Raw genomic sequence first — 14,488 nt, 5'->3', positions numbered from 1 at the left:
TTACGCTTCCATATGTCTGACTTTACATTAATCCCGCCTATGGATGTTGCGTGGTTCGGGCTTTCTTATGTGTCTCCAATCGGTTGTCGGTGATTATGGCAAGACTCGAGTACTATATGTCTCGGCTGAGGGGCCATGTTCAATAGGCAAGGGACATGTGTCAACAGCTAATGCAGATAGCTGATTCAGTCCCGCTTTCGGAGATTCATTGTTTTCAGCCCATACTGTTCTACGGCACCAGTGTAATTCTCAGATGTTTCATGCCACGAAAATTGACCCTTTTCCTTCAAATTTTCTCTCGGACAAGCACTACACTTTGCTCATGCTGCAGGAGATATCTCTCTAGAAGCTTTTAGTATTTACTCTGATTGTTCTAGTCTTTGGAGCCTCATGATGCTCCGTTTGTATTTTTTGTTTATAGTGGGTTTTCCTTGATTTGGGGTCTCCTACCTATAAATTCAATCAAAATTTACAACAAAAAAAATTGTGTGTGTGTGTGTGTGAAGGCATTAGAGGTAGTAACTAGCTGAATGTTTTTTTAAAAGCACAAAATCAAACCTATCAGCAAGATAACTAAAGAGAATGTGATGCTGGTTTTTCGTGTTTGGCTGGAAACATCATTTGTTTTTGTTACCAACAACATAGATTGGTGTTCTGAATCGTATGTGAATTGTGTCCCCGTCATTCAATTACCTTATAAAAATGTAGGTTCTCAATGCATTCTTAGCGCTCTCAGAGTCGGATATCTTGGGGCCATATATGCGGAATGCTGTTGTGGAGGTATCAAAGGTCTGCTTGGCTTTAGAAAACAAAGATGCAGCTCCTCCCAGTGCAGGTATTGTTCTTATTCTTATCACCATGTAGAGATAATCAAGAAGTATATTGTTAGATAATTATAATCCTTTGTAATGACTAGACTGCATGAAATCCTGTAGATAATATTCAGTTGTATCCAGTCACATGTTTTATTTCTTTTGTAAAATTTGGCAATGAGGTAAGGGGTATGTGTGCAACTGTCAATTCGTTCACATTATAACAGCCTGATTTACAGTTTCAAGTGGTACTTTCTAGATTAGAATAACCTGTAGGACCTGAATGCTGAGTAACAACACCTTCAATTGTTAAACTCACAAGTGCTGTTCAGTACAGCTGAAGCTACGTCCACGCTGAGTTTGTGTACTCTTGATTAGTGCAGCTTCATATCTGTTGTGCACTTCTCTGCCAAAAAACCATCTCTTAAGCCATCTTTAGTTGGTTTTTTTGTGCTAAGAGAGACTAAAATACCCCTACACTATAGTTAACTACAGTAAGATGCACCACGGGCACTGTTTGTATAAGTGAACCATCATATTGGGTCCGGTTTTATCGTGTCAAATGTCTCTTTCAACATTACAATGATGTCTCTTAATCAATTTCGACATTAAGTTTGGTAATTTCGACACTAAATTTGGTAAAATGATGAAATTTGGGTGCAGATTTGGTTATGCAATTTTTTAAAAAACTTTTTAAAGAGCAAAGGTGGGATCTTGTAGTAAAAGGAAGCAGAGAAACAATAAGAATTAGACAATACTATGAATCAAAAATTTTGATTGCCACAATGTGATGGTGTTGTCCTCCCATGCAATCTCAAGGTAGAGTTTAGATGGCAACTTAGACAACTCAAGCTAATATGGCATACAAGTAGAATGAGCTAGATACCCACAACGTAGGATGCCTTAGCTCATGGTAAGGGCCTCTATTTATAGTGTTGAGCAAGGATGGTAGGTTAGTGTACAAATTGGCGGCTGATAGAATGTGTGAAGCTGCATAAATGCATTCTTAGTTGTAGCTTCATATCCGAAGTAACAGAAACTAGAATTGAGATGCCTTTTTTTGGGAAGAATAAAATAAACTGCGCTAAACAGTTAGCCTAATAGGTTGTCAAGGACTGCCATATGTTTACTTGTGTACTTGTGTTGCTAGGGCTCTTGCCCGTGAATACTCAAATGATGACTCTACATTTGTGGCGCCTAAGAAGGACGACCAGCAATCATACATGGGGGATACTTAAGCATGTCCAATATCTGGAAGGGGGAGAGTTGGGCCTTATCACTTGTACCGGGGGGGAGGGGGGGGGGGGGGAAATCCTTTGTGACGCTCAACACTAGGGTTGAGGTGTGAGGATAAAAGAAGCTTCCCAAGCACCTCTCCAATCTAGCAGTGGGAAAAATCCTGCACAACACTCCACTCTAGGGTTGAGGCGCGAAGATAAAGGAAGCTTCCCTGGAACCTCTAACCTAGTAGCTGCATAGAGCTTCAGAAATTGTCTAATGGAAGCTCTACTCATATGTAAGAAGCTCAGAGTACAGTGGGTTTGTTTTGTTTAGTGCAAGCCTGCTGCAAGCACTTTATTTGGCCACTGAATCTTAGGCAAGGAAGGCAAAAACCAGCAACGTGTTTGTATATGACAGTGCAGGTGCTCTTTGCCCTGAAGCTACAAATTGCACGCCATTTCATACTGAGGCTATGCTCATTTATACAAACTGCATCAGCAAGGATTGAAAGTGAGGAAGAGTGGGTGCCAGTCTCCACCATCGAGCGTGCCTCTTCAGAGTTTGCAATTTCAGGGCTTCCACTACACTTCCAGCATGTCATGATCTCGAGGATGGACGAGATCAAAGAGTAAGTACATGGTTTCTCCACTGTTTTCCAGCTTTTTTCCCTTGCATTCAAAATTTTTCACAATGGGATTCTTTTTTTTCTTTTGATGTACAATCAGAATGTTTCGAAGGCTGAAGTCAGAGCCTTTCGAGGTCCTTGACTTGACTGCGCAAGTACACCAAATGGAGGAGTCTGTGAAGTCAACATTCTTCAATTGTTTTTTCTCTTTAAGGGGTAGTGTGCTCTTTATTTGCTGCTATTCCTAAAAAATTAAAAGCTGTTCCTAATGGCTTCAAAAAATTAAAAGGTGCTCCTAATTCAAAGATTCCACTTAAAAACATAAAAAACCATGCGTTGATCTATAGCACGTAACGACAGGCAATGACAAAGCACATAGATTTGCAACAATATTACCTAAGAAAGATGAATACAACATTGAGAGAGAGAGAGAGAGAGAGAGAGAGAGAGAGAGAGAGAGAGAGAGAGAGAGAGAGAGAGAGAGGAAAACGCTAAAGAGAACTTAGAAGAACACGCTAAAGGAAAAATAAAAGAGCAGAGAAACACCTATTTATACGGTCCTATGACTTTCCATCTTCATTTGTCTTTTGACTTTCCACCTCATTCGTCTTTTGACTTTCCACTTTCATGTGTCTTTTCATTTCCTAAACTCACCATTCACTTATGCTCTTAATATGTTTTGAAATAATTTTTATTTTTCAGAGATTGGGGAGACCTAATTTATTTGCTACTATTTAAATTTTGAGCTGAATTGGAAATTTCCTATAGGTTTATTTATGCTATTCAGTTATGTTTTTGCAGAAACATTAGATAAATTGGCTCAAGCTGTTTCTCATCAGTGCCAAGAGTTGGAGAGCAAAGCGCTCAATGGAGGGGATGCCATAAAGGAAGAGCACTTTACAGGGCTTCAAGCAGGTGTAGAAGTTAGAAATCCTCCCCAGCGATTACTGATGGTCTTAAGCAATGCTGGATACTGCAAAACCACATTAATTCCAGATTTATTGCTGAGATATCAAAATATTTGGTAACCCCTTTTCATGTTTTCCAATATCTTCGCTTACGATTGCCCTAATTTCGTAGTGGAGCCTTCCTTCAAAGATAATGTAACCAAGCTAGGAAAAGATGTAGCATTGATTGATCATTGTAGACCTGAATGATAATGTATTTTGCATGCCCACTTGTTATTGGCCCGTTTTGAACCCCAGTTGCAACTTGAATAGCGTGTAAAATTCTCTATCGATGTGTTCTTTTACAGTAAGGTTGGTGAAAGACATTTCACATTATGGTCTGTAGCAACCCACCATAAGTTAGCTTTAAATAGCATTACTATATTATCTTCTTAGGCTTCTGATACTATTACGTAGCTTAAACAGCAATACCACTTTTAAATCTAGCTCCTATTTCCTACCCATCTTTTTGTGCAGGCTTTGCATTCCTCTGGTATCAAGTCGGTATAAGAACATAAGAAAAGATGGATGATATTCTTAGAGCATGAATGTGAGTGGTTTCCTGTATTTAGCTGCTTGAGGTTTCAAATCTTCACTTGGCCAATGAAAAATGACAAGAGCTCCCTGTAATTATACTTGAAAGCTATTCTTTATGGCTTAACAGTACTGCAGTTACTGTGCACCTGTATCAATGATCAAAGTTACCAACTGCTCGGTAGTGTAGTCTCAAACCTGCTTCATACTAAGTAAACAGTTTCTGATAGATGAGCATACATGAGAAAGATCCCAGTAATTAAGAATAGGGTGATCTATTACATGAAGAAAACCATTGGACAGTGAGAGATAACCCTCACAGCCCCTTAAAACATCTCCAGGTCAACTTGGAAGTAAAACGAGTTTGTGTGCTCATAATTAAGTAGGCATGTGACTACAGCACCTGGTACTTGCATGTCACCATTGGATACATGGCTAGAATACTTAGTTAACCTTGGAATCCATGTAGAAGGTTTTGCAGGAAAAGTTGAGATTTTAGTTACTTAGTCATAAGTTCGTGCAAGTCCTTTGGCGCAAGACGTGCTTGATGCAATGAGTCTCTCCCTTAATTTTACACCTTGCCTTGTGCACTGCCGTAAGCAAAAAACTACAGTAGTGGAAGACATGTGGTTGATAACTCATACCTCTGGTTCGAGCTCTGAGCTTAAGTTTACACCTTGCCTTGTGCACTGCCATAAGCAAAAAACTACAGTAGTGGAAGAGGTGTGGTTGATAACTCGTACCTCTCTGGTTCGAGCTGGGAGCTTTTTAGAGCATTAATATTATATGAATGGTTAAAAGGGTCTTTATAGAGAATAATATTATATGAATGGTTACAAGGGTCTTTATAGAGCATAATATTTTATGAATGGTTACAAGGGTCTATATATCATTAAAAGTTGCTAGGTGCACTTGAATCCTTGAAGACTCCAATTTGATGTGTTATTCTGGTCAGGGTTGGGAAAGGATATGATGACATTGGTTCCAGCATGATGGAAAAACTGGTGGCTGCTTTTTCTTCTTTAGAAGAAAGTATTTTAGGACAGTACACACGTACTAAGGTACTTTTTATTTGTGTGTCGATAGACTACTTTTCCAGGTGTATTGTAATTCTTTGGGTTTTTCTGGCAGGCAACTCTGATTGGAACTGCTGCAGCTGCATTCTTTCTCGAGGATGGGCTACAATGGGGGGCTGCTCCAGCTGTGAAGGTAGCACATGGTGTCTGAGGTACAAAGTCTTTTCTGAAGAATGTGCATAGCAACAAGTTTGATGAGAATGATCTGTTTGGTTGTTTAGGGAATTCGTGATGCTGCTGTTGAGCTGCTCCACCCACTTGTGGCCGTTCACGCAGAGGTATACAGAGTGTTTCAGTAGTTCCACGTTTGTATACCATCTTGATGAGGCATTAAAGGTGGAACCTCATGGGGAGTGGTTTGGTCGTGTGTTTTTGAGCTGGCAGCTGAATGCTGGATCAAAGCCATATTTGGACAAGGCTATACCAATTCTTATTGAGGGTCTCATGGATGCCTTATCTGATGTTTTCAATGAGAACAAGTCAAAAGCATTGAGAGTCATCGACATCAATGGTTTTAGCCAGCTTGTATTGGAGGTGATTGTGTCATTCTTTAAATTCTGTTCATGCTTTGTTAACACACTTTTTCAATCAACCTTTCATGGAACTTTGAGACATGCTTAGCAAGGATACACTTGTTTATGTTTGATCTTGATGGTGATTCCCATTCTTGAAGAAAGGATGGAGCGGTGTACAATGCATGCATCTGATTGTGCATGCATGCACCCTCAAACCTTGCATGCATTGCCACCGGTCTGTCAAGGAGCTGAAAGAAGTGCATGAAAGGATAACTTTTCAAGGTGCATGCTCTTCATATACATATAACTTCTTCTTTTGCCCACTTGCTACTGCCAGTGGTGCTCCTGTTCAGTTGGTTTCTAGTGCAAATCTTCATCCTCCAGGTGTACACTCTCAACAAGAATCTTTTTTCCCTCGCTTTTTCGCAGTTTTAGCCTCTGGGGTTTGGCTGCTCATAGATCCTGGTCCCATTGTATCCGCAGCATTGTGCTTCCACTGGGGACAGCTCATTTTAGAGTATCTGCAGGGGTCTTTTCATTACTAGTCAATCAGCGTTGTTTTCTTGAAAAAGAAAACTATAAATTTATGCCTTCTGCCTGCCCATGCAACTGTACACACTGTCTGACATTATTTATTGAAACTTTGCATTGAATTGCTTATCTGAACATAATGGTTACCACGGTTAGGGTTTAAAAACCTAACCCCTGCCAACTGATAAAGTATGGCTGAGGGGGCCTAAACCCCTATCAAGCACTTAATAAAAACGCTGACATGGCCCTTGCAACTGTGTGACATTATTTATTGTAACTTTGCATTGAATTGCTTATCTGAACATAATGGTTACCACGGTCATAATGGTTACCACGGTTAGGGTTTAAAAACCTAACCCCTGCCAACTGATAAAGTATGGCTGTGGGGGCCTAAACCCCTATCAAGCACTTAATAAAAACGCTGACATGGCCCTTGCCCGACCATGTAACATGGCTAATATTTGGAGGGGATAAGCACCTCCCCCTGTGGGCCCTTTGATGTGTCGAAGAAAAAAAAACGCTGACATCACTGGCTGAATCAGCGCAAAATGTGGAGAGCAGGCTGATGTGGCTGGCTGACCCAGAAAAGCAGGGACATGCTGACATGGCAGAACGTACGAACAACAGCCAGGACAATTTTGCGCGAGTAGCTTTTTGGTGTAAGTGCCTTTGGATGAGAGGTTCTGAGGCTCCGCTTTTGGACATCCCTTGTAGTGTTTATAAGGACCCTCTGGCCAGTCTCTAGGGAGCATCTGGACTCCGAGTCTTAAAGAGAATTGGACCCGCGGGGAGCTGCAACTGAAATAAATTTATGCCTTCTGCCCGCCCTTTGCGAAGCGACGTCGTTCTGGGAGCATGCCACAGAATAGTTGGTATGATGCGGAATGCCACGAGACTAGAGCCAGTACTTCAGAGGGAGGTGCTTTTCGGGGACATCACTCACAGACAGTCACAGATTGACTTCCGACGCCTAGTGTGGCGGAAGAAGAGGGCATTTTTGGCTCAACTAGAACAGGATCTATACCAGCTATTCTTGAGTCAGGACTCATGAGAGGCATGGCGGCTGTTTCATGAGCACTCTCCCCCCCCTGCCATTACCTCTACAGAGGCCTGGGGCCAGTACGCTTCATCTTTGTACACAGTTCTTGGACAGCCGCCCCCCCCCCCGATCCATGCCCACAAGCATGTGCTTTTTTCACCGCTGAGATGGTGAAGAAGGCCATTGACAGGATGAGGACTGGGAGAGCATATGATCTTGATGGCTTAGTGGCTGAGCATTTCATGCATGCCAGAGATATATTAGCAGAGCTTCTAGCAGTTATGTTTAATCGTGCCATGTGTGAAGGCTTGCCTGATACTTGGAGCCTATCTACTATTGTACCTATCTTCAAGTCAAGAGACCCTATGGAGCTTGGGAATTATCGCATTATCATGATTGGACACACATTGGCACGGTTTTACGCATCCATTCTTGAGCAGCAGCTCAGCAGCTCGGCCTAAACCCTAAGAAGAACAAGTAACAGAAGAAGTGTCACAAAGTGATGACGTGGTTGTCCAAGAGCAGAAAACCCTAATCCTAATTTCTACCAGAAACCCTAATTGTTGAAACCCTAATCTTGGAAACCCTAACCCTAAAACCTGCAAATCCTAATTCTGGAAACCCTAACCCTAAAACTTGAAAACCCTAATTTTGGAAACCCTAACCCTAAAATTGTAGAAACCCTAACCCTAACCCTAAGGGCAACGTGGCAGGTTTCCGAAAATTGCACTTGCATGATGACGTGGCAAGCTGTACAGACTTTCGTAAATTATCTAGCAGCTTTTTGGCTTTGCTTTTGGACCAGAAGCTTTTGAGTTTTAAAGGCTTTTTTATCGCTTTTCAGGCTAAGGGCTTTTAAATCTGAGGCTAGGGCTCATTCTCTGGCATGCTTCTTGGCGAAGGTGCAGAGTCTGGAGTACCGGCTTGTACTGTGTTGATGCAATATAAAGAAATATCGAAAGGGGCGCCAAGGTTTGGGGCCAATACTCTCTGGGGTGGAATTTCGCCACTCCGTGTCGCGTGTCGTCTCTCTCTTTCAGTTCAGTTGCTATTGAAGTGCTAAAAGTCTGTTCAGTCTGTTCTTTTCTATTGGCACGTGGTGCCCGTCTTGTGACAGTGGTATCAGAGCATCAGGCGTGTGCTTTTCTGAAAGCATACCGGTCCTACAAAAGAGCAAACAGAGCTATTGATGGAATTTTATTTGAGAGATCTTCGCCCTCCAACACCCGGATCTATTAGCCACTCCCACCCTTACTTCATCGCGCATCGGGTGCGCTCCCGTCTTCACCGCTCATGTCTTACAGGGCATAAGCCAATTAAGATCACTTGCAAGAGAAGGATCCAGATTTGTTTTAAGTCACTATTTTTCTTAGAAGCAATGGCAGATTATAACTTGAAATTTCTCGACATCTCTCAGTAGATGTCTCTTCACGAGCAGATGACCTTGGAGGTTCGGTGTGATTGCTATCTCTTGGGACTACCATCGCCGCCAAAGAAACACTATCTGTCCAAGAGTTGATGGACCATGCTGTGCTCAGCTACGACCTCATGGAAGGAACCTAACCCTAATTTTTGGAACAGGTTTCAAGATGGAAAGTCAATCGACTTTTCGAGCTCGATTGATGTCGAGATTGCTTTTTAAGTTTGAGTTTTGTTTGATCTTGTTTGGTGATCGTGTTTGGAATTTGTTTGAAATGGATGGTATCTGTTTTGAACTTGTTTTGGTGCCGATTTGAATTGTTTGACTCTGGTTTGATACTGGTTTCAATGATTGGTGATTTTACTCTCGGGTGGAGAAGTGAGAAATACTGTTTTGGTATTGTTTGAACCTCGGAACGACGCAGGCCGATGCCTGGGGAGCGTTTCGTTGTATGCTAGAAAACCTCGGAACGATGCAAGCCGATGCCTGGGGAGCGTTTCGTTGTATGCTAGAACCTTCGAACGATGCAGGCTGCGGCTTGGGGAGCGTTTGACTGTACAGTCCTCTGAACTCATGGCCCGGACCTTTTAGGTTATTGCGGGGAGAGTGACGAGGTAGTCGTTGAGTAGCTTCATACCGCAGACCTTTTTGTCTCAGGGGAGTGCTCAGCGGCGCTGTTTGTTGTGTCTTGTAACATACATATGTGAGCATTTGTGTTGCATTGTGATCTGTCAATTACTGAATATTCCTAATTGGATGAGATTGCCTGGGTATATAATTTTAGTGCATCAAGACACCCGTGCAAGATCAGTACGGTCTGGGTGTGATGGCTAATTTTACTACGCCGGAATATCAAGAGTTCCGATCTCGACGAACGGAGAAGCTAACTCCATGATCAAAATAGCCGAAAGGAGAAGCTAACTCCTTGATCAAAAGAGCAGAAAGGAGAAGCTAACTCCTTGATCAAAACAGCCAAAAGGAGAAGCTAACTCCTTGATCAAAAGAGCAGAAAGAAGAAGCTAACTCCTTGATTAAAACAGCTAAAAGGAGAAGCTAACTCCTTAATAAAAAGAGCAAATTGATTGTCCCTCGGAATGTCCCTCGGAAATTTTTGAGCTAACTTGAGTTGTTTTGCAGATATGTTGTAAACGCGGACGATTACTCTCTTTCAAGAAGGGGAGATGTAACAAATTGTTGACGTGTCAAAGCCTAAAGAATGGAGCCAACTTACAGATGCCGGCCTAGGGGCCTAAACCCTAAGAAGAACAAGTAACAGAAGAAGTGTCACAAAGTGATGACGTGGTTGCCCGAGAGCAGAAAAACCTAACCCTAATTTCTGTCAGAAACCCTAATTGTTGAAACCCCAATTGTGAAAACCCTAATCCTAAAACCCGCAAACCCTAATTCTGGAAACCCTAACCCTAAAACTGCAAAAAGCCTAACCCTAACCCTAAGGGCAGCGTGGCAGATTTCCGAAAATTGCGTTGGCATGATGACGTGGCAGGCTGTACGGATTTCCATAAATTACGCTAACAGCTTTTTGGCTTTGCTTTTGGACCATAAGCTTTTGAGTTTTAAAGGCTCTTTTTTAATGTAACTGCTTTTCAGGCCAAGGGCCTTTAAATCTAAGGCTAGGGCTCATTCTCTGGCATGCTTCGCATGCTTCTTGGTGAAGGTGCAGAGTCTAGAGTACCGGCTTGTACTGTGTTGATGCAATATAAAGAAATATATCGAAAGGGGCACCAAGGTTTGGGGCCAATACTCTCTGGGGTTGAATTTCGCCACTCCGTGTCACGTGTCGTCTCTCTCTTTCAGTTCAGTTGTTATTGAAGTGCTAAAAGTCTGTTCAGCCTGTTCTTTTCTATTGGCACGTGGTGCCCGTCTTGTGACACATGGCATTATACAGGTCAGTAGTGGGGCATGTACGCACCTCAGATAGTCTATCTACACCAGTTCACTCCACTATTGCGGTGAAGCAGGGCTGCCCGCTCTCTCCTACTCTATTCGGTATGTATGTGGATAAGGTTGCTGACTACATTGAGAGCGATGGTGATAGAGGTGCACAGCTGGCAGGGACATGGATTCCACTATTGTTATATGCTGATGATATTGTGTTGATCTCCGACTCCCCGGACGGGATGCAATGTCATTTGGATGCTTTGCATAGGTTTGCCCACGAAAGTGGTTTGTCTGTCAACCTTGGTAAAACCAAGGTTATGGTGTTTAATACCACCCCACAGTGGATTACGAGATCAGCACCTACATTCACATACGAACAGGAGACAGTGGAGTATACAGATGCTTACACTTACCTTGGAGTGGTTTTTAGCGGACCAACATTTTCATCAAGGAGGGCAGCAGAGACCAGATTGACTAGAGCCCATGCAACATTGGGTAGATTGGAGAGGATGTGTTCGCAGGTTCAGTTTCAAGAGCCTCGGACGAAGCTCTGGCTCTTTGACACTTTGGTGGCTTTTGCATTGCTCTATGGAGTTAAGATATGGGGACCTTCATTGGATCATCACGGGAGGTCGGGTCGTACTGATGGATGGGGGGACATGTAGAAACCTCTGGTCTCTATGATCTGGCGGCTCATTAGAGCCAAGGCTTCAGTACCACGTGCCATTATCCGAGCAGAGCTAGCGGCCCCCCCACTAGTGGTTGAGGTGCTCACCAGATCAGTCTCCTTCATACACTGCATGAGGGAACTTCCCAGAGACATTATGCCCGCCTTGCACTTGAGTCCTCTCGACAGTTAGCCATGCAAGGAGATACCGCATGCTGGTATGGGGAGATGACATCATGGTTTCAGGCGCATGGGTTCAGCATAGACAGATTGCCACCCTTCTAGTACTCACTGGATGCACCATCTCTCACTCTTACATAGTCCGAGATCACCGAGCTCATCCGCCAGGATTCACTCAACTAGACAGGAAGAGGACATGGATACAGCCAGCACATGAGTTGGGCCCGAAGATGGCTTTCTACAGAGAGTACCTTCTCGAGCTTACAGAGGACGGTTTTGTGACGAGACCCAGATACATGGACAATGACACAAAGTGATGATGTGGCTGCCCGCTCTGCTGAAATCCTAATCCTAAAAATCTGAAACCCTAACCCTAAAATGAGAAACCCTAATTCCGCCCTAACCCTAACCCTAATCCTGAATTTTGCCGACGTGGCAGGTGTACGGATCTCCGTGATTTGCGGCGTGAATTGCGCTGGCAGCTTTTTGACAGTTTTTGAGCCATGCTTTTTCCACGCAATTGTTGAGAGAGAAAGAGGGAACCTCTTTGCTTTATTTGACTAAGCAAGAGAGAGAGAGAGAAAGAGAAAAGCCTCTTTGCTTTATTTTAGCAAGAGAAAGAGAGAAAGAGAAACTGCTTTATTTTTGCAAAGCTTTTGAGCTTTTGATTTTCAGCTTTTGGGGCTTTGCTTTTGGCATCCCTTGCACTCTTTAAATAAGTGGGTAGGCCACTCACAATTTAGAGCATCTAGACGTAGAGTCTGAGTGTGAGCGCCTGCCCGCACTCTTGTACTTTGAACTCAGATTAATACAAAAAGAAATACCGAAAGGGGCAAGGCCAATATCTCTAGGCACGGAACTCCGCCGGGCAAGTGTCGAATTAAATTGTGAACTGTGAACTGTTTTGAAGTGGTTATTTGGTGCTGTTGTGGTAGACTCTTGACTTGGAGTGTCCAAGTCTATTACTATGGTATTAGAGCACGGCCTATTTCTCTCCTACGGGAAATCCTATCCCAATTTTTTTTCTGCGGCACCTATGGCTTCAGGCAAGGATCAATCAACTCCCTCTGCATCCGGAGATGCGGGAAGTAATCACAACTAAGATTCTGGCAAGGAATATGGCCCGCCCCGGCCTACTCAGGTGGAGTTTTGAGAGATGGAGCGTCAACAATTGATGGGCGATGCAACAAAGATGATGCTCAATTTTGCGAAGGACCCAAAATTTGCAAAATATATGAGCAAGACTTCCTTCCAGGAGGTGCATGAGGAGTGGCAAAAAACCACAACACCACCCCCAAAACCCGCTCTCAAGAAACCTTCTGGTCACAAGAAATATTCAGAGAAGGAATTAGAAGAGGTGGTTGATGCGCGAATTGCTCAGCTTTTTGACGCGCAAAACAAAGCTAAAAAGCACGACAAAAAGCAGAAGAAAGACACCGACTTCCCGGGCTATTTGGGTCGTCAGTCGACATTTGAAAAGGCAAAGAAACAGAAGAAGCGTGTTCGATTTGAAGGAGTACCCTGAACTTCTTCTTCTTTTGACAGTTCTTCTAGCTCATCTGACTCGAGCGAAGAAGACCGCATTGGCAAAAAGCGAAGCAAGAAACAACGCTTCGGAAAGAGCAAGAAAAAGGCAAAGAAGTCTAAATCTCGCCTAGTGAGAGATAGTTCTACCGAGGACTCGTCTACAGACAGTTCAGACTCTGACGAGAGCAACTTCTATGCAAAGAAGAAGAATTTTTATAAAGCCAACCAGTATGACTTTCTAGAAGACAAAAGCAAGAAAGTTCGAGAGTTTAAGGAAGGTGGACAGTCAATTAAATTTGACACGTTTTCAGGATATAGAGATGCTTCGAAGGCTTTGTCTTTTGTATAGCAGTTTGACATCGCTTTCACGGGAGGACACTACTCAAAGCACTTGAAGATTCGGAGAGCTACCTCTTACTTTAAGAGGAATGCTCGAACTTGGTGGTCCACGCTTCTTTTAAACAAGACTGCGCCAGTTAAATGGCTGAAATGTAAGAAGCTTTTTATTTCTTCTTGGCTGACCCGAGAGTATGAATACGGTATTCGAGCTGCTTGGAACCATCTTCGGATGACCAAGAAAGATACAGGGGGACGCTTATTGGGAGAGATTCTGGAGCTCTTTTCTACCCGCCTCTTCATTCAAGAAGATCTCGTTCAGGGAACAAATTGAGCGGTTTACCTTGGGTTTACCTACAAAGATCCGAGATCACTGCTTGGAACAGAAGTCAGCTTCTATTCAGGAGTTGATGAGTCATGCGAAACAGGGTTTTGCTATTCACTCTGGCAGTCTGACGTACCTTACCGATGAGGTTATGACACAAAGAGCCAAACAGATTTCGACAAATGAGAGTAGAAAGAGAAAGAGCAACTCAAAAAAGAAGAATGCACGACCCAAGCTTACTCCTCAGGAGAGAGCTCGCTTCATCAAGGAGGGAAAGTGCTTTGGATGCGGGGAAACAGGACATATCTCCGCGAAGTGCCCTAAAAAGGCACAGAAAGAACAGAATGACAAGGACGACGAAAGGCCTGAGAGTTCGAGAGCAGCTGAGGAACGTGGAAGAAAAGGCAAGATGAAAACAGGATTGGTTCCAGATTGCGTGGATATCGATCCCAGCACGATCGACGAGAGTACAGAACTTTGTCGAGCTTGGGGCAAAGTGAAAGACCAAGAGACCCTGATCTTCTTTGATGGAGGAGCCAAGGCCAACTTCATTTCACCGGAATTGGCGGCGCGGTTGGAGATCACTCCTGATTGGATGGGACCACTTGTGGAGGCAGTTCTAGCGGCACCCAGCATGGACGTAGCCATTACACCTGTCATTGGCAAACTTCGGTTGCATTGTCAGGGGTATTTTGGGCATGAGGACTTTTACATAATGCCTTTGGAAGGTTGTGATGTTCTCTTGGGAATTTCGTGGTACCAAAAGAACAACGCCGTGTTCGACTATCGGGCGAGGAAAGCGACATTGACTACAGAGAAGGATAGAACCATTGT

The 14,488-nt window shown here is 43.4% G+C and overlaps 1 protein-coding gene across 1 annotated transcript in view; it reads left to right on the top strand.

The window, feature by feature from the left end:
• Nucleotides 1–14,488, top strand: part of LOC147459626 (exocyst complex component SEC5C-like) — a 104,433-nt gene that overhangs the window by 50,590 nt on the left and 39,355 nt on the right. Inside the window, exons 12-19 of the mRNA XM_086510836.1 lie at nt 709–835; nt 2,451–2,661; nt 2,759–2,874; nt 3,460–3,682; nt 5,095–5,200; nt 5,271–5,348; nt 5,437–5,493; nt 5,600–5,749. Coding sequence (XP_086366962.1) covers nt 709–835; nt 2,451–2,661; nt 2,759–2,874; nt 3,460–3,682; nt 5,095–5,200; nt 5,271–5,348; nt 5,437–5,493; nt 5,600–5,749 — 1,068 coding nt within the window. The remainder of the gene's footprint in view (nt 1–708; nt 836–2,450; nt 2,662–2,758; nt 2,875–3,459; nt 3,683–5,094; nt 5,201–5,270; nt 5,349–5,436; nt 5,494–5,599; nt 5,750–14,488) is intronic.

This window comes from Adiantum capillus-veneris, chromosome 4 (assembly GCF_014529385.1).
Source record: "Adiantum capillus-veneris isolate H3 chromosome 4, ASM1452938v2, whole genome shotgun sequence".
NCBI classification, from domain to species: Eukaryota; Viridiplantae; Streptophyta; class Polypodiopsida; order Polypodiales; family Pteridaceae; genus Adiantum; species Adiantum capillus-veneris.
Note: the sequence above shows the minus strand (reverse complement) of the source record. Positions and strands in the feature narration are given on the sequence as shown.